At 42.1% G+C, this 18,792-nt stretch overlaps 1 protein-coding gene across 2 annotated transcripts; it reads right to left on the bottom strand.

Moving 5' to 3' along the window:
* Nucleotides 1-324: 324 nt before the first annotated feature.
* Nucleotides 325-18,459, bottom strand: LOC111528776 (IQ domain-containing protein F5-like). 2 transcript variants are annotated; one of them, XM_023195571.1, is made up of 3 exons: nucleotides 18,300-18,459; nucleotides 17,990-18,091; nucleotides 325-768 (listed from the first exon to the last, which is right to left on the bottom strand). In XM_023195571.1, the coding sequence occupies exons 1-3, from the start codon at nucleotides 18,357-18,359 to the stop codon at nucleotides 340-342; spliced, it is 591 nt and encodes a 196-aa protein (XP_023051339.1). In that variant the 5' UTR covers nucleotides 18,360-18,459; the 3' UTR covers nucleotides 325-339. The 2 variants fall into 2 exon arrangements, 1 of the variants encoding a protein (XP_023051339.1); XR_002727160.1 differs by lacking the exon at nucleotides 325-768 and adding an exon at nucleotides 17,783-17,850.
* Between the last annotated feature and the right edge of the window lie 333 nt (nucleotides 18,460-18,792).

Genomic DNA, 18,792 nt, shown 5'->3' on the forward strand with positions numbered 1-18,792 from the left:
AGAATGGCACAGGCCTCCAAATTGCATGGCCACAGGGGGCGCCATTACACACACCACAGCAGGAACCAGTCTCCCTGGAGCTGACCTTCTTGGTGGCTCTGTAACCCCAACCCCCTCACCTATGGCCCAAATTGCCAATCTATCACAAGCCCTGCTCCTCCAGCATGGGGCTGTCACATCCTTCTCCCCACAGGACCCCAGACAAGCCGGCTGACTCCTCAGAGCTGACCTGTGAGATGCCAGGTACCTGTCCTCATTTCCCTGACCCTTTGCTGAGACAAAGATCTCTCAGAGATTGTTTAATAGAGAACTAGGGACACATAGTTGGAGCAGACCTGGTCAGTTCTTTATTGGGAAGGGGATGCAGTCTGTAATTCGGCAAATCTGTGATCCCAGGAAGATGTCAAGCTCAAGGCTCAGCTGGCTTGTTGTGAGCTCATAGCTGCCATGGAAAAAGCCACGGGTATGGCAACTTCTCCAGCGCCAGTAGACCTGGATGATGCGGACAGCATTGAGCAAACGACAGTAACGACGGCGGACACGCCACATGCGGACCCAGGACTGCAGCCTGACTGCTGCCCATAGCTGCCCTGCGCAGAGCTCCAGCGCCGCCCGCCGCCTCTTCGCCTGCAGCCTTGCCAGCACCTGCCTCCACCAGCACTGAATGATCAGAGCTCTGAGGGCCGCGTGCAGTAGTGTGCGTCGCACCAGCGTGCCCCGCCACCAGGCCTGGATTTTCGTGGAGGCCAGTTCAATGTCGCCAGGTGGCTTCTTTAGTGGGGAGGGGTGCAAGGAAAAGGAAGGACACTCAGGAAATATTATCACACATCAGTCAGTCCCAGGGTGTGAGAGGAAGGGGCCTTGATCCTCTATGAGAAAGGCCCCTTCCTCTGAAGTTCATGAATGGGACAAGAGCTGGACCTAGGAGACCTGATAGGTGTCCAGCCTCTGCCACCCACAGGTTAATGGACATGGTCACCTCACCTTGACCTCTGAGTCTCAATGTCCCCAACTGCAAAATGGAGGTAGACTGCCCTGGCTACCTCACTTGAATTTCCATTGACCTTGTCAGCCAGTCTAGAGCAAGGACACTGTGTTCAAGAGGTTAAAGTGTTACCATGATCCACCTGGGCCATGACATCCATGACCCTTCCCTTCAGATCCTCCCACCAGCTGATGTCCTTTGCTGGCCCTGCCCTCTCCTCCCCAACTCCAGCTCAAATCCACAACCTGCTCTCTCCCTCTGTCATGTCATAGTATTAAAACTTTCCCCATTCCACACAGTTTGGGATCTTTCTCATTTATTTCTCACTTTGACCTCTTTTGACTTTCATACCTTAAACTTCAGTTACCCTACACACACATACACACATGTGCACACAGACATGCACACACACACAAATTTTAGACTTAGATTGATTTCTCTTTATTTGGCCATGCATTATCCAAACAGTGCTCATCACTCTACTCTTGAACTTTGCATGATCTTGTCCCCACATTTCAGGGTTTATTTGCCCTGCAACCAAGTCTCCATGTCTCAGTCACCCACCTTTTTCAGGCTGACAAGGAAATGGGAGAAGAAGATATCTCAGGATGAATCACTTGCTGATCATCCCTGCTCTGTGTATAGCAATTATTTGTCCTGGTTGCTTGGGATATTTTTAGTTTATGATGCTTATTCCTAAGAAATAATAGCACCACCTTCCACAAATGTATCCTGGTTTGGGCTGTAAATTCCATGGTCATCCCAAGCTATGAGCCATAGAGAAGATAACCATCACTACTGGGCGACGAGGGTCAGAGAAGTTGCCTGTCAGAGGTCTGTCCCAAAATTAAGGGCCTGCTGTGACCTACCTTTGTTTGGGGTGGAAGAAGAGATTCTCGTATCTTACTCCTTTCCTCCTTCAGTTTCTGTTTCATCAATATGTTTTTTTCATCATCATTCATTGCATTGTTTTTAAACTGTCCAGGCTTCTGCAAGCAAGTAAAGAGGAGAGGTGTGGGTAGGTCGTTCTTTGTGGAACTCAGTGCCAAGTCCACCAAATCTTGAATCTCCTAGCTTACCCAGAGACCCTAGACACAGGGCTTGCATCTTGATTAACTGTGGGAATTCACCTTCCCTGCCTGCAACTTTGGGTGAACTGGTGGTCTCTCACACCACAGCGAATGCCCATGATTTGGAGGTAGTTGGTTCAACCTTTTCAGGTCCGCAATCCCCTAAATTGCCCATAGTTAGGGGTTAGATGACTCCATCATGCTTGTGTGTACTCCTCTAGCCATATATGTGACAGGAAGAGTGGAGGAGGGGAAAGTGATAATGATATAAGGGCACCTATGACTCTGGTTATACAGTCTGGTTGATAAAAACATAAAATTGAGGCAACTTTAAATCTCCATCAACAGAAAAGTCAATCACATGGATTTCAAATCAGTCAAACAATAGAGCCAAAGAAGGATGACAAAGAATAAGTTTGCAGCAAAATTCTTAATCAGGTGCTTCAGAAAACGAAGTTTATGTATGGCTAAGAAGCACACAAAAAGATGCTCAACATCTTTAGTCATGGGGAAAATAAAAACGGGAACCCAAATGAGATACCCTTAGGCATCCTAGAGAATGGCTGAAAAATAAGGACAGCACTAAATATTGGCAGGGACACAGAATGGCTGGATCTCTTATAGACTGCTGCTGGAAAGGTGTAAAACAGTAGAACCACTTTTGAAAATGGTTTGGCACTTCCTAATGAAGTTCAACAAGCATCTGCCTTATAGCTCAGCAGTTCACTCCTAAAAGTTTGCAGATAAAAAATGAAAACACGGCCGGGCGCGGTGGCTCAAGCCTGTAATCCCAGCACTTTGGGAGGCCAAGATGGGCGGATCATGAGGTCAGGAGATTGAGACCATCCTGGCGAACACGGTGAAACCCCGTCTCTACTAAAAAATACAAAAAACTAGCCGGGCGAGGTGGCGGGCGCCTGTAGTCCCAGCCACTTGGGAGGCTGAGGCAGGAGAATGGCGTGAACCCGGGAGGTGGAGCTTGCAGTGAGCTGAGATCTGGCCACTGCACTCCAGCCTGGGCGACACAGCGAGGCTCCGTCTCAAAAAAAAAATGAAAACACGTATCTACAACATATATGTGTACAAATGTTCATAGCAACTTTATTGAAATAAGTCAGAACTGGAAACAGCCTGAATGTCCACTGACAGGAGACTAGACAAAAAATTAGTGATACATTCATGTAATATAATAATACACAGTAATAAAAATAATTACATCCATAAAGAGTATACTATGTGTGCATCTCAGAAACATTAAGCTAAAGGAAAGAAGCCAGATGTCTGGGCGCAGTGGCCCACGCCTGTAATCCCAGCACTTTGGGAGGCCGAGGCAGGTGGATCACCTGAGGTCAGGAGTTCAAGACCAGCCTGACCAACATGGTGAAACCCCGTCTCTACTAAAAATACAAAAAATTAGCCAGGCGTGGTGGCAGGTGCCTGTAATCCCAGCTACTCAGGAGGCTGAGTCAGGAGAATCTCTTGAACCCAGGAGGCAGAGGTTGCAGTGAGCCGAGATTGTGCCATTGCACTCCAGCCTGGGCAACAGAGCAGAACTCCATCTCAAAAAGAAAGAAAGAAACTAGACATAAAGGAGAACCTACAAGGTGATTCCATTTATATAGAATTATAAAACAGGCAAAGTTAATATACAGGTAAGATAAATAAGAATGGAGTTTACATTTAGTGTAGGGACAGAAGGCATGTTGCTTGCAAACAGTACAAAGGAGGAGGAATGTGCTGTCTCTTGTTTTGGGTGGTGGTTTCTGGGGAATATAGGATTGCAAAAACTCATTAAGCTGACCACTTAATGAAACCACAAAGACTAACTTTGTTCTGTCTGTACTGTAATGGAAGAGTATAAGGGAAACAAATGGAACTGAAGGATAATATGTTCCCTGTCATTTATAACACATGCATATAAATATACAAGATTTGGAGGTAGTGCATGTGTTATAAATGTTTCCTTGCAGTAGTTTCATAGTTTGAGGTCTTAGATTTAAGTTTTTAATCCATTTTGTTCTGAAATTAAAAGATGATATGCCTAGAGATGGGTTTTGGTTTTTCTAACCATTGAATGTTATGTCTAACCATTCAATGTATTGGGCACTGGCTTAGTCTTTTAGTCTAAAATTTCACACCATTTACCTCTGGGAAACTTTTTTGCATTAGTTTTTTGATAATTTCAATCCCTTAATTTTCTTAGTTTTCTACTTTTAGAAATCCTATTAGTTAGATCACAGCATGATTTTCTAGTTTCCTAATAGTTTCTATTCTATCTTCCCTCTCTTTGTCTTTTTGTTCTACTTTCTGGAAGATTTTCTGTTTCTGAAATGGTCTTTACCACCCTGTGAATAGTGTTTTCTTTTAGAGCACACTGCTCTTCCACCACTGATTTGTTATCATCTTTATGGGACTAACAATATTAGTTATAATCATTAGAGGTTTAAAACATTTTCCCTTCTCTCCCCAATAACATTTATTTTAAGCACCTTTCTTCTGTTTTAGATTTGGTTTCAATCTTTCATTTGAGAAACCTTTTACCAATGTTAGTGATCCTTGATTGGCTCTCCATGTATCAGATTGGGACACTAATAATTCAGTGGGAAGCTCAGTGTCCACCGGTGGGGTTTCTTATCTGGTGCTATTCAGTATACGTTGCTAAGGCAGAGTGTTGGGTTTGGTGTCGGTGAGGGGCCCCAAACATCTGTATTCATTAGTTTATTTCTTTGCAGCTTGTGATAGGTTGCGCTGGTGGCCCTATATTTCTATCTTTTGCTACAGAATTTTGTGATTTCTCCCTGTAAGGGGATGGGATATACCTTCCTGTGCCTTGGGTTTGGCTATATGACTTGATCTAGCCAGTAGAATACTGTGGGAGGACGATATGCAAGTTCTGGGCTTGGCTTTCAGAGGTTTGCTCGTTTACATTTGCCTCTTGCATTCTGCTATTACCAAGAGTAGAACATACCCAGGGAGCCTCCTGGTAGGTGCAGGGTGGGAAACATGGAGCTGAGCTTCCCCAGCCAAGCAACCCTGGCTGCTTGCTTATTGTTGCTTGACGCTGAGTCTTACAGTTGGTTAGGCTGCATTAGTGCAGTAATCATTGACTGAATCCCCAGAGCCGGATTCCCAGAGAAGAATCCCAGAATCTCAGGTCAGAGAATAGGAGAACAAACCTCTCTGCAGGAAGCTGAGTTGGTGCAGAGGGCTGGAGGCCTTTCTATGCAGCCTGCACACTCTCCCATGCTCCCTCTATTTTTAGTATGGTGCTTCACCCCTGCCATTAGCCATGGCATGCCTGAATTCTGCAGACTCCAGATGCTCTCTGGTTCAACTGGTCCAGGAAATAAACTTATGTTCTGCCAGAATGGGGAAGAAACTGTTGCCTGGCTGTGTGCATGAAGAGGAGAATGAGGCAAAGCCAAGAAATTCTTTCTTTCTTTCTTTCTTTTTTGAGATGGAGTGTCACTCTTGTTGCCCAGGCTGGAGTGCAATGGCGTGATCTCGGCTCACTGCAACCTCTGCCTCCTGGATTTAAGCAATTCTCCTGCCTCAGCCTCCTGAGCAGCTGGGATTACTGTCATGTGCCACCAGGCCCAGCTAATTTTGTATTTTTATTAGAGACGAGGTTTCTCCACGTTGGTCAGGCTGGTCTCAAACTCCTGGCCTTAGGTGATCTGCCTGCCTCAGCCTCCCAAAGTGCTGGGATTATAGGCATAAGCCACCACGCCCATCCACCCAACAAATTCTTTTTTTTTTTTTTTTTTGAAGCGGAGTCTCGCTCTGTCGCCCGGGCTGGAGTACTGTGGCCGGATCTCAGCTCACTGCAAGCTCCGCCTGCCGGGTTCACACCATTCTCCTGCCTCAGCCTCCCGAGTAGCTGGGACTACAGGCGCCTGCCACCTCGCCCGGCTAGTTTTTTGTATTTTTTAGTAGAGACGGGGTTTCACTGTGTTAGCCAGGATGGTCTGATCTCCTGACCTCGTGATCCGCCCGTCTCGGCCTCCCAAAGTGCTGGGATTACAGGCTTGAGCCACCGCACAAATTCTTAATCACATTTTCTTTTCTTTCTTTTTTTTTTTTGAGATGGGGTCTCACTCTGTCACCCAGACTGGAGTGTGGTGGTGAGATCTCGGCTCACTGCAACCTCCTCCTACCAGGCTTAATCGAGTCTCCTGCCTCAGCCTTCCAAGTAGCTGGGATTATAGGCATGCACCTCTACTGCTGGCTTTTCTTTCTTTTTTTTTTTTTAATATTTAGTAGAGATGGGGGGTTTCATCGTGTTGGCCAGGCTGGTCTTGAACTCCTGACCTCAAATGATCCATCCACCTTGACAAAGTGCTGGGAATACAGGCATGAGCCACAGCACCCAGACTTAAGCAATTGTTTATATACCACCTTAGCTCTTACTACCTAATGCCTCACTTTCAGACTAATTGCTTTGTAACACATTTTAATGTCGGTAAGCATGTTTCAACTCCTTTTCTCTTTTTTCCCAAATTGACTTAACTAATTGTGGACATTTGCTCTATGGTATTATTTTTTGCACTAATGTGTCAAGTTCCCATAAAACACAAGAAGATTTCAATTAGAATCAGCTTTAATTTTGTTAGTGGAATATGATTTTAATAGATTACTTTGGAGATAATTGACAGCCTTACACTATTAACACATTTTTTGAAAGAATATAGCATATCTCTCCATTTGTTCAGGTCTCTTTTTATGTTCTTCTAAGCTGTGGGCAAACTGGAACCAGAAATGTCAAGAATACACCCTTAAAGAGAAGGAGTATGCATTTCCCCTCCTTTTTTTCCTGCTGCTACATTGTCAATGTAATTATTGGATTTGTAGCACTCATTTTTGGATTATTGATGACCTTGGGAATGGAGGCAATACATAGCAGAGTAATACGTTAGAAGGGGCCAAGACTTCTCACTCCATGGAGTGCCATACCAAGCCTGGACCACCTCTGCCAGACATACATGGGAAGGAGACACAATCTTCTCATTTATTGAAACCACTGTTCTTTTGATTATGCTAACATTCACAGTCACCTTCATCCAGATATAGCTATGCTCTACCCCAATGGTTCTCAAAGGACAGGGCCCCAGAACAGCAGCCATAGCATCACCTGGAAAATTGTTAGAAACATACATTCTGAGACCTCGATAACACTGAATGAGAAGTGCTAGGTAGGGCCCAGTAATCTGCTTTACCAAGCCTTCCACAGGACAGTGGTGTGTGCTGAAAGTTGGGACGTACTGCTCTTACTGTTTCTCTCTTAGTTCCCATACCCACAATAGGCTCTCTCCATGGGGAGATTGTCCACTTTCTTTAGGAGACAGAGATGAGAGGTTATCCTGGAAGCAAAGGTACTTGCTTTGTATAAGCAGAATACAGGGCAAGAGAAGGGAAAGCCTTGACCAGCTCATCTATTCCTAATGGAGTTGTTTCATGAGTGGCTGATGAGTGCACCTGGCTCCCTGCTGCTGACTTGTTGAATTAGGCAAAGTGTAAAATCCCAAATAAGGCTCGTGGGTGATTAACTCATGTTCCGTTCACCCTCTAGCCATTCTGATTCTAGGTGTGAGCTGATTTATCCATTAAACCACAGCAGCTTCCCTTTCACTACTCTCCTCAGTATCAGAGGCATGTTATGGTCTTCTGTTTGTATTAGTTGAGAGATAATTCCATGTTTACTGTCAAGCACTCCCTAGGTACACTCTCTGTTAAGATTCTGATTCAAAAACCAGTGTTTGAAAACCACTTCCTCAAAAGTTGCTCACATAAAATTAAACCCTCCTTTGTTTAATAATCTGTTGAGGTGCCCTACTCTTTTGCTATCTGTCTTGGCAAACTGAATTGAGTGAAAACGGGGGTTTCTTGACTCACTGACCAAAGATTTCCTATAGTAGAGCTCATAATAGCTCAGGCATGGCTGTGTTAAAAGACAAATTTAGAACAAATTGTATTTAGAGTTCTAATTGGCTTTCTTTTGTGATTTCAGAATTGGGTACTACCTCATTCTATAAAATAGAAGAGTGTTAAGATGAGCTGAACAGAGGTGTTGGCTTTATAGGCAGAAAAGGGCTGAAAACAGCAGAAACGGGAAACAAAATGGAGATTGCTGTTTGAAAGTTACTTTCCTTATAGGGTGAAAACAGAGGGAACTTCTTTATCGTGCTCGTTCAGGTAAACTGGGTTCCTTCTGATTGACTGCTGTAAATCTGTTTTTTTTTTAAAACTAGCCCATTTCAGATTTCAGTCTGACTTCATAGCACCTAGTATGAGTGACTCCGTTCTGGTTTGGGCTAATGTGCTGGGACCGATTGCAGGAGGCTAGTCCAAAGCAATAGCCTCCCATAAACGTTGTGTAGCAATATCCCCTTTTGTTCAGACTCTCGTCTACCTGAGAGTCTGACTAAAACTTAGGGCATCAGTGCTACTCTCAGGAGCCATCACTTCGGGTTTTTGGTCTCAACATGTCATTCATAGGTTAGCGTGTCCTTGTTTTCATGGTTTCCTTGAGTTTTCATCATTCCACACAGAGAGAGACCATTTAGCATTTGGCAGATTGCTGCCTGTGAACATTTTAAGACCTTTTGAGAGAGTACAGCACACCAGGGACAGTATTATTATGACTATCAGGAGGATAATACCAAGTGTTTGGAGTATGCTCCTCATCCAGGCTTCCCATGAGCCAAACCAACTAAAATTTACTAGATAAAGAACAAGCCAGACCAGGAACCTACTACTTTTAAAAAAGAAGCCTTCTCTTTAATGTTGTTTTGCAACTGAGTCTAACAGTTAATGTGCAACAAGAAGTGTTAGCAACTGCACAGTTACCTCCTTGATCAGCCAGTAGGTAGCCATTCCATAATCTAGAATCCCATGACTGCAAAATTAAAACAGGGAGTGAGAACAAGTGATTCTAGAAGTATGACTCTATAAAAAGGACCACCAGTACAGTCTGAACAGAGTTGTGGTAGGAATGCCTCTAGAGTTAGCCACTGTGTGGACTAAAGGATCTCTTAGGTCATATAAAGATTTGGGTTTAGCATAACAGATCTAAACTCAGCCAAATTATCTGCAGAAGCTACTGATTGTGAAATTCTAATGACAGCAACATTCTGTCATGTGAAAGACGTAAGCATAAGCAAGGAAAACATTAAAGGGATGAGTCTTGTGATGGGCAGTCTTGTTCTGACTTCTTGGGAAAAGCTGCCCACAGCATGAAGTCATCAACTTCTCATTCTGTTTTGCAGTTTGAATGTCTCTGGGCATAACAATGCGTATTTCAATGACCTGTCTGAGTGGCCCACACATCAGGCATGAGGGTTGTCCAAGTTGTCCAGCTTCAGCTTACAGGTCTTCATGAGCAAAGCAGTTTCTGTCCTTAGTTGAAGAGTGTATTAGTGTATTCTCACACTGCTGTAGAGAACTACCTGTGACTGGGCAATTTATGAAGAAAAGAGGTTTAATTGACTCACAGTTCCACAGGCTCTACAGAAGGCATGGCTGGGGAGGCCTCAAGAAACTTACAATCATTGCGGAAGGGTGAAGTGTAAGCAAGCACCTCTTCACATGACAGCCAGACAGAGAGCAAAGGGGGAAACACGACACACTTTTAAACAACTAGATTGCATAATAACTCATTCACTCTCATGAGAACAGCATGGGGGAAGCCTGCCTCCATGATTCAATCACCTCCCACCAAGTCCCTCCACCAACACATGGGGATTACAATCCAATATGAGATTTAGGTGGGGGCATGGAGCCAAACCATATTATTCTTCCTCTAGGTCCTCCCAAATCTCAAGTCCTTATCATATTTCAAAACATAATCATGGCTTCTCAACATTCCTTCAAAGTCTTAACTCATTCCAGCATTAACTCAATAATCCACAGTCCAAAGTTTCATCTGATACCAGGTAAGTCTGTTCTGCCCAAAAATCTGTAAAATCAAAAACAAGCTTGTTACTTCCAAGATAACAATGAAGGCACAGGCATTGGGTAAATGCTCCTGTTCCAAATGGGAGAAATTGGCAAAAACAAAGGGGTTACAGGCCCTATAAAAGTCTGAAATCCAACAGGGCCGTCATTAAATCTTAAAGCTCCAAAATAATCGTTTTTGACTCTATGTCTCTATACAGGGCATGCTTATGCAAGGGGTGGACTCCCAAGGCTTTGGGCAGCTCTGTCCCTGTGGCTCTGCAGGGTACAGCCCCCTTGGCTGCTTTCATGGCCTAACATTGAGTGCCTATGCCTTTTCCAGGTGTACAGTGCAAGCTGTCAGTGGATCTATCATTTTGGGGTCTGGAGGATGGTGGCCCTCTTCTCACAGCTCCACTAGGCAGTGCTCCAGTGGGGACTCTGTTTGGGGGCTCTGACCCCACAATTCCCCCCTGCACTGCCCTGGTAGAAGTTCTCCATTAGAGCTCCACCCCTGCAGCAGAATTCTGCCAGGACATCCAGGCATTTCCATGCATCCTCTGAAATCTAGGTAGAGGCTCCAAAACCTCAACTCTTGCCTTCTGCACACTTGCAGCCCTAACACCACATGGAAGCCATCAAGGCTTTGGGTATGCCCTATTTGAAGCCATGGCCTGAGCTGTATCTTGGTCCCTTTTAATGATGGCTGGAGCTGGAGTGACTGGGGTGCAGGGTACCATGTCCTGATGCTGCACAGACTAGCTGGTCCCTGGCCCTTGCCCAAGAAACCATTTTTCCCCTCTAGGTCTCCAGGCCTGTGATGGGAAGGGCTGCCATGAGTGTTTGTGAAATACCCTTGAGGCATTTTTCCCCATTGTCTTGGCTATTATATTCAGCTCCTCTTATGTGAATTCTGCAACCTTGAATTCCTCACCAGAAAAATGGATTTTTCTTTTCTACCACATGGTTAGGCTACAAACTTTCCAACTTTTATGCTCTGCTTCCCGTTTAAATGTAAGTTGCAATTTCAGACCATCTCTTTATGCATATGAGCATACACATTTAGAAACAGCCAGGTAACCTCTTGAATGCTTTGCTGCTTAGAAATTTCGTATGCCAGACTCCCTAAATCATCTCTCTGAAGTTCATAGTTCTTCAGATATCTAGGGCAGGGGTAAAATGCTGCCAGTCTCTTTGCTAAAGGATAGCAAAAATGAACTTTACTCCAGTTCCCAATAAATTCTTCATCTCCATCTGAGACCACCTCAGCCTAGACTTTACTGTCCATATCACTACCAGCATTTTGGTCCCAACCATTCAACAAGTCTCTAGGAAGTTCCAAACTTTCCCACATCTTCTTGTCTTCTGAGCCCTCCCAAACTGTTCCAACCTCTGCTTATTACTCAGTTCCAAAGCTGCTTCCACATTTTCAGGCATCTTTATAGCAGTACCCCACTCTTGGTACCAATATTTTGTATTATCCTGGTCTAACACTGCTATACAGAATTACTTGAGACTGGCTAATTTTTTTTTAAAAAGAGGTTTAATTGACTCACAGTTCCACAGGCATAACAGGAAGCATAACTGAGAGGCCTCAGGAAACTGACAATCTTGGCAGAAGGCGAAGGGGAAGCAAGCACCTTCTTCACAAGACAGCAGGAGAGAGAGAGCGAGAGCAAGAGGGGAAGTGCCACATACTTTTAAACCATTAGATCTTGTGAGAACTCTCTTACTAGCACAAAAATAGCATGGGGGAAATTCACCCCCATGATTCAATCACTTCCCACCAGGTTCCTCCCCAAACATTGGGAATTCCAATTCAAGGTGAGATTTGGGTGGAGACACAGAGCCAAACCGCATCAGCCAGCTTGACCACACATATTTGTCTTTCAAAATTTCCTTTTCACAAACCTTCTACAAATTTGTTATATCCTCTTAGTTTGTCCTATACTCTTCCTCTTTCCATTTGTGGAATAACTAGTCACTCACTTTAGGACAAAAATTACTGTCTTTTTTTCTTACCTCTTACCTTATAACTTCCTTTACAAAACATCTTATTCTTCCTCACATACAGAGTTGTTTCTCTTATTCTCTAGTTTCAGTTAGCACATATTAGAGTTTTAATCCCTAGTATTCTTTATTTTTGATGAAAACTAATAAGCCTTGTGAGCTGTTTTATATCAGCATTCTGTATATAAGCAGCATTTTCATAATTTCTAGAGACATGTTTACTTGTAATATAATTTTTCATGTTTATTAACAGACCCAAATATATTTACCTTTTCTATACCACATAAAAACTGGATGCTCAGTATGTTCAGTAATTAATGTTTTAATATTTTAACTTTCTTAGAAATAACTTAGCCATTTAATAAATATTTATTACTTAACTTAATGTAACTTTTAGATTTCAAGTTACTAAAGATATTTTTGAAACTGTAAATTTTTATCCTGCTTACATTTACCTAATTCACTCCTAGCAATTGCTCAAATTGCTCATTAAACAAAGCTAGCCATTGAAGGAGTTCATGAAATGCCACTCCAAAATATGCTGCTTTGGTGCACTAATTACTTCAAGCTGAAGGCACTTGAAAAACAGCAAAATTCGAAAGGAGACTTTCTCTGAATTCCCCTTATCTGCCTAAAGACAGATCCTCCAAAAGGAACTCAACTATTTTCAATCCTCTCCCTGGGAGTTTCATCAACCTGGGAAGATTAACTCCTATAACAGGAGTGGAGACTAGATGTCAACACCACACCCAGATAAACTTTGTTACAAATCATCATCTGTTCTTTCAAGAGCTCACTTGTCTTTAACAAAAATCATTTACTCTGAAGATATCTCTCTTCTTTACCATATGAACATTTTACCCATGTTATAAATAAACTTTCAGTGCCACAAAAGAAATAGCACTTGAGCATAAATTTTCTCAGCAAGGCAATTTACTTCTATAGAAGGGTGCATCTCACAGATGGAGCAATGGTGACAGCACACTTGAACAAGGGAGGGGAAGGGGTTCTTATTCCTGATGCAGGTAGCCCCTACTGCTGTGTTGTTCCCCTATTGGCTAGGGTTGGACTGCATAGTCTTAAGCTAATTCCGATCAACTATTTTAAAGAGAGGAGGGGTATGAGTTGGAGTGGCGAGGTGAGTAGTTTGATGGGGTGGACAGTTACAGAACAGGTGACTCAGGATGACTCAGGTCAGAGCGGTGACCAGGGGTGACTCAGGACAGAGCAGGTGACCAGGGGTGACTCAGGACAGAGCAGGTGATAGAGGCTAGGAGGGGGTTGTTTACTGAAACTAGGGGCAAGGAGACAAAGAGAACAAGGAAGTTAAACTTTAAAATGAAGAACAAAGAACAGGGGAACTGAACATACTGATACATTGGTTCTTTCGAGAGGATCTCAGAATTCATTGTACTTAACAATTTACAAGCTAAAATCTTTGAAGAGGAATTTATTATATCCTACACCTATCCCAGCATGGGGTGGAATCAAAGAATCTTTGCCATATTGTCAATTCTTATTTTGATTTACCTATCTGGTCATTGCCCTAAGCATGTCAGATCAGATTTCTCATTGTAATCTTTGACTTCTGGTTTAAAAATTTTTCCAAACTGGAATAGGTACAGCAGACTGAATTGGGGTTCTGTAATGTTAGGGGACCAGCAGAGAGTCCCTCTGGCCCACACAATCTCTGGTATATTAAACCTTCATTTTAACTTTAACAATGTCCATTTTATTTATTCCATTTGTAATAATCATCTAAAATTTTTCTACCCTAAACTTGCATTTTCATAGGGCTGACCCTTAGGTAAAACAAGGAAGAAAACTTACATACCAAAGTCACAAAACTTAGATCTCAAGCTTAAACACTGTTATTTGCCAAGACAAGGAATGGTATAGGTAGAAAGTTCAGTTAAGACGAGGCAGTCAGCAAAGGTGAAGCTCGTTATGTAGATTTACGCCAAGGCTTTCTCTCATTACAAGCATTTTTAGTAATTTTCCTTTATAGGTATAAATTTTTACAAGAGTTTCATTTTTGCATTTAAAATTTTTATTTGTATAAATTTATGGAGTACAACTATAATTTTACTACATGCATAGATTGCATAGTGGTGATGTCAGGGCTTTTAGGCTATCCATCACCTGAATAATGTATATTATACCTATTAAGTAATTTGTATTATTTTTATTTTTAAAATTTCATTATTTACATTTTTTTCTTTGTTTCTTCTAAAAAAAAAAAAGAAACAGGATACATGTGCAGAATGTGCAGGTTTGTTACATAGGTATATGTGTGTCATGCTGGTTTGCTGGACCTATTGACTCATTCTCTAAGTTCACTCCCCTCACCCCCCATCCTCAACAGGTTCTGGTGTGTGTTGTTCCTCTCTCTGTGTCCCACGTGTTCTCTATGTTCAACTTCCACTTGTGAGTGAGAACATGCTATGTTTGGTTTTCTGTTCCTGTGTTAGTTTACTGAGGATGATGGCTTCCAGCTATTAAGTAATTTTTCATCATACACCTCCTCCCACTCTCTCACCCTCTATCATTCTATACTCTACATCTATGTGTACCTTTTGTTTAGCTCTCACTTATAAGCAAGAACATGCAGTATTTGTCTTCCTGTTTCTGACTTGTTTTACTAACTCACCTCCAGTTCCATCCATGTTTCTACAAAAGACATGATTTCATTCTTTTTTAGGTTGAATAGTATTCTATTGCATATATAAACATGTTTTTTAATCCAATAATCTGTGGATGGACACTTAGGTTGATTCCCTATCTTTGCTATTGTGAATAGTGCTACAACAGAGATAGAGGAACAGGCATCTTTTTGATATTATTGATTTCTTTTTATTTTTAGTAGATACCAGTAGTTCTACTTTGAGTTCTTTGAGAAATCTCCATACTGTTTTCCATAGACATTGTGCTAATTTACATTCCCACCAACAGGGTATAAGAGTTCGCTTTTCCCTGCATCCTCATCAACATTTGTTATTATTATTTTTTAATATAATAGTCATTCTGACAAATGTAAGATGATATCTCATTGTGGTTCTAATGTGCATTTGTCTGATGATTAGTGATATTGAGCATTTTTTTATATGCCTATTGGCCATTTGTAAATCATCTTTAAAAAAAAGTCGGCTGGGCACAGTGGCTCACGCCTGTAATCCCAGCACTTTGGGAGGCCGAGATGGGTGGATCACGAGGTCAGGAGGTCAAGACCATCCTGGCTAACACAGTGAAACCCTGTCTCTACTAAAAATACAAAAAAATTAGCCTGGCGTGGTGGTGGGTGACTGTGGTCCCAGCTACTGGGGAGGCTGAGGCAGGAGAATGGCGTGAACCTGGGAGGTAGAGCTTGCAGTGAGCAGAGATCGCACCACCACTACACTCCAGCCTGGGCTACAGAGCGAGACTCTGTCAAAAAAGAAAAAAAAGAAAAGAAAAGCAATTACACTAAAGGAGGTGGTTTTTTTTTTTTTTTTTTTTTTTTACTTTTTTGATAACTCACCTAAAAAAATGAAGACTTTATGTTTTATCAAGATAATTCCTGAGTTGTCTTTATTATGTTTTTGATTATTTAAGAAATAATTGAAGAGATCACGCCATTGCACTCCAGCCATTGAGACTCCATCTCAAAAAAAAAAGTCTATTCATGTCCTTTGCCCACCGTTTAATGGGATTATTTGTGTTGTTTGTTGTGAGTTATTGAGTTCCTTGTTTCAAAATAACTAGCTGGGCCAGGTATGGTGGCTTACACCTGTAATCCCAGCACTTTGGGAGGCTGAGGCAGGAGGATCGCTTGAATCCAGGAATTCAAGACTGGCTGGGCAACATAATGAGATACCATTGCTACAAAAAATAAAAAATTAGCTGTGCATGGTGGCACACACCTATAGTCCCAGTGACTCATGAGGTTGATGTGAGAGGATCACTTGAGCCCAGGAGGTCAAGGCTGTAGTGAGCCATAATCATGCCACTGCACTCCAACCTGGGTGACAGAGCAAGACCCTGTCTCTAAAAAAATTTTTTTGAAATAAAAATAACCAACTCAATGCCAGAAAAGAATGCACTGGAGACTAATTTAGATAGCCAGGTTTTTAATTTAGCTTCTGTTTCTTAACTAGATTGCTAAATACAGGGCAAACCCCATTAGTAATAGAGCAGACAGAGCATTTCTTCTCCTTCTCCTTCCGCCTCCTCCTCCTCCTTCTCCTCCTCACTTCTTCTTCTCCTTCTTTTTCTTCTTTTGAGACAGGGTCTCACTCTGTCACCCAGGCTGGAGTGCAGTAGTGCCATCTCAGCTCACTGCAACCTCTGCCTCCAGGGCTCAAGCAATCCTCCCACTTCAGCCTCCTAAGCAGCTGGGACTACAGGCACACGCCACTATGCCCAATTAATTTTTGTATTTTTTTTTATAGAGACAGGGTTTCACCATGTTGCCTAGACTGGTCTCAGACTCCTGGGTTCAAGTTAACTGCCCGCCTCAGCCTCCCAAAGTGTTGGGATTACAGGTGTGAGCCACTGTGCCCAGCCCAGACAAAGCATTTTCTATGCCTGGACTCATCACAGATAACTATAAACTCAAGAATCTTGTCAGGGCATATTGGTGGTTAGAGAAGCATACATGGTGACCTGAGGGTTTAACTTTTATAAATATCTTTTTCTAGCTTTCTTTTCATCTTTGAGGTGGGATGGTAACTAATTGAAAAGGTTAGCAGATTCCAATTTTCTTGTCAATTAGTTACTTAATCTATTCCTTTTCCCTTGGTAAGGAGTCTTTTAAAAAAGGCAATTAAAAAGATTTTTTTGGAACCTTCTGCATATAATTAAAATAGACATCCCTGGGTGGGCCTAATTTGGGAGCCCTTATTTTTAAATGCACTTCTTAGATGATTAGTCTTGTTTATCTAGAACATTCTACAAATGACCATTAGAATTCCAAATTATTTTTAATAAGATTTCATTGTTTCTGTAAGTATAATCATGCATCATTTAATGATGGGAATACATTCTAAACCATCACTAGGTGATTTCCTCATTGTGTGAACACCATACAGTGTACTTACACAAACCTGTAGCCTGCACCTATGCTGTAGGATAGAGCTTCTATCCCCTAGGCTACAAACCTATATGGCCTGTTACCATACTGAATACTGTAGGCAATTATAACACAATGATAAGTATTTGTATATATAAACATAGAAAAGGTGCAGTAAAAATATGGTATAAAAGATTTTAAATGGTAGACCTGTATAGGGCACTTACCGTAAATGGAAGTTGCGGGACTCAAAGTTGTTCTAGGTCAGTGAGTTAGTGAGTGGTAAGTGAATGTGAAGGCCTAAGACATTATCATGTACTGCTATAGATGATGTTAACACGGTACATGTGGGCTAGACTTAATTTATTTTAAAATTTTCTTTATTCAATAATAAATTGACATTTTAATGTAACATTTTTACTTTATAAACATATTAATTTTTTAAACTTTTTGACCCATAATAACACAGCTTAGAACATAAACATACTGTATAGCTGTACAAAAGTATATTCTTTATATACTTATCCTATTAGCTTTTATCTATTAGAATTTTTTTGTACTTTCAAAACTATTTTGCTGAATATTATGGAACAAACATACATTAGCCTAGGCCTACACAAGTTCAGGATCATCCATATCACTGTCTTCCACCTCCACATCTTGTCCTTTTGGAACATCTTTAGGTCAAAAACATGCATGGAGCTGTCATCTCCTAAGATTGCAATGCCTTCTTTTGGAATTCTTAGTTTATGGTGGTTGTTCTTGAGTAAGGATTAATAGCAACACCTTTCACTCACAAATGTTTCCTAGTTCAGACAAGAAATTCCATGATTAACCAGTTCTATGAGCCACAGAGAAGACAACCACCACTACTGGGTGGCATGGGTCAGAGATGTTGCAGGTGTGGGGGATCTCTTCCAACCTTGAGGGCCTGCTCTGACTTACCTTTGGTTTGCGGGGAGGAGGCATTTTCTCCCACTCCATTTGTTTCGACAGTGTGGTTTCATTATCATCTTCCATTATGGTTTGGCGAACACGGCCATCCTTCTGTAATCAAATTTTAAAGAGGAGAGGTGTGGGTAGATAGTTCTTTATAGAACTCAGGGCACACTCCCTCACTGTGACTGAATCCCCTGTGTCTGTCCTGTCTGCAGGATACCCAGTTTTCAGCCAAGTTCACCACATCCTTAACCTCTTGGCTTTCGCAGAGACCATAGACACAAGGCTTGCATTCTGATTAACTGTGGGAATTCACCTCCCCCTGCCTGCATCTTTGGGTGAACTGGCTGTCTCTTACAGAACATTGAATGCCCATGACTTGCAGGTAGTTGGTCAACCCCTTCAAGTCTGCAATCCCCTTCAGTGCCCATGATTAGAGGCTAGAGGTCTCCATTATACTCAGGTCTGTACTTCTCTAGCCACCACTGTGGCAGGAAGTGTGAAGGAAGAGAGAGTGTGATGATGTCATAAGGGCACCTATGACTCTGGCATCAGAATGGCTTCCAACAGCTGAGTCTTTTCCAGTGAATATGTGGAACTCTTGTCCATTCTTTTTGCAGACATGGCCACAATTTGACTACAAAAGCAAGCCACTGGAAATACTGGCTAATTAGCACAAAGAAGCATATAGTTAGTGATTTCAATCTAGTTAATAAAAACAAAAATTGAGACAACCTAAACCTCCATCGAATACAAAATTCAGTCACATGGATTTCAGTTCAATCAAACAATTGAGTCATATAAAGATG

Source organism: Piliocolobus tephrosceles, chromosome 2 (assembly GCF_002776525.5).
Source record: "Piliocolobus tephrosceles isolate RC106 chromosome 2, ASM277652v3, whole genome shotgun sequence".
Taxonomy (NCBI): Eukaryota; Metazoa; Chordata; class Mammalia; order Primates; family Cercopithecidae; genus Piliocolobus; species Piliocolobus tephrosceles.

Bases quoted from the DNA above. Each gene is read 5' to 3' on its own strand.
- LOC111528776 (XM_023195571.1), bottom strand. From the start codon at position 18,359: ATGGGCATTCAATGTTCTGTAAGAGACAGCCAGTTCACCCAAAGATGC. The intron at 18,092-18,299 runs GTGAATTCCCAC...ATTTGATTACAG, and splicing joins AAAGATGCAGGCAGGGGGAG to AAGGATGGCCGTGTTCGCCA. The intron at 769-17,989 runs GTAAGTCAGAGC...CCACTAAAGAAG, and splicing joins CTCCTCCCCGCAAACCAAAG to CCACCTGGCGACATTGAACT.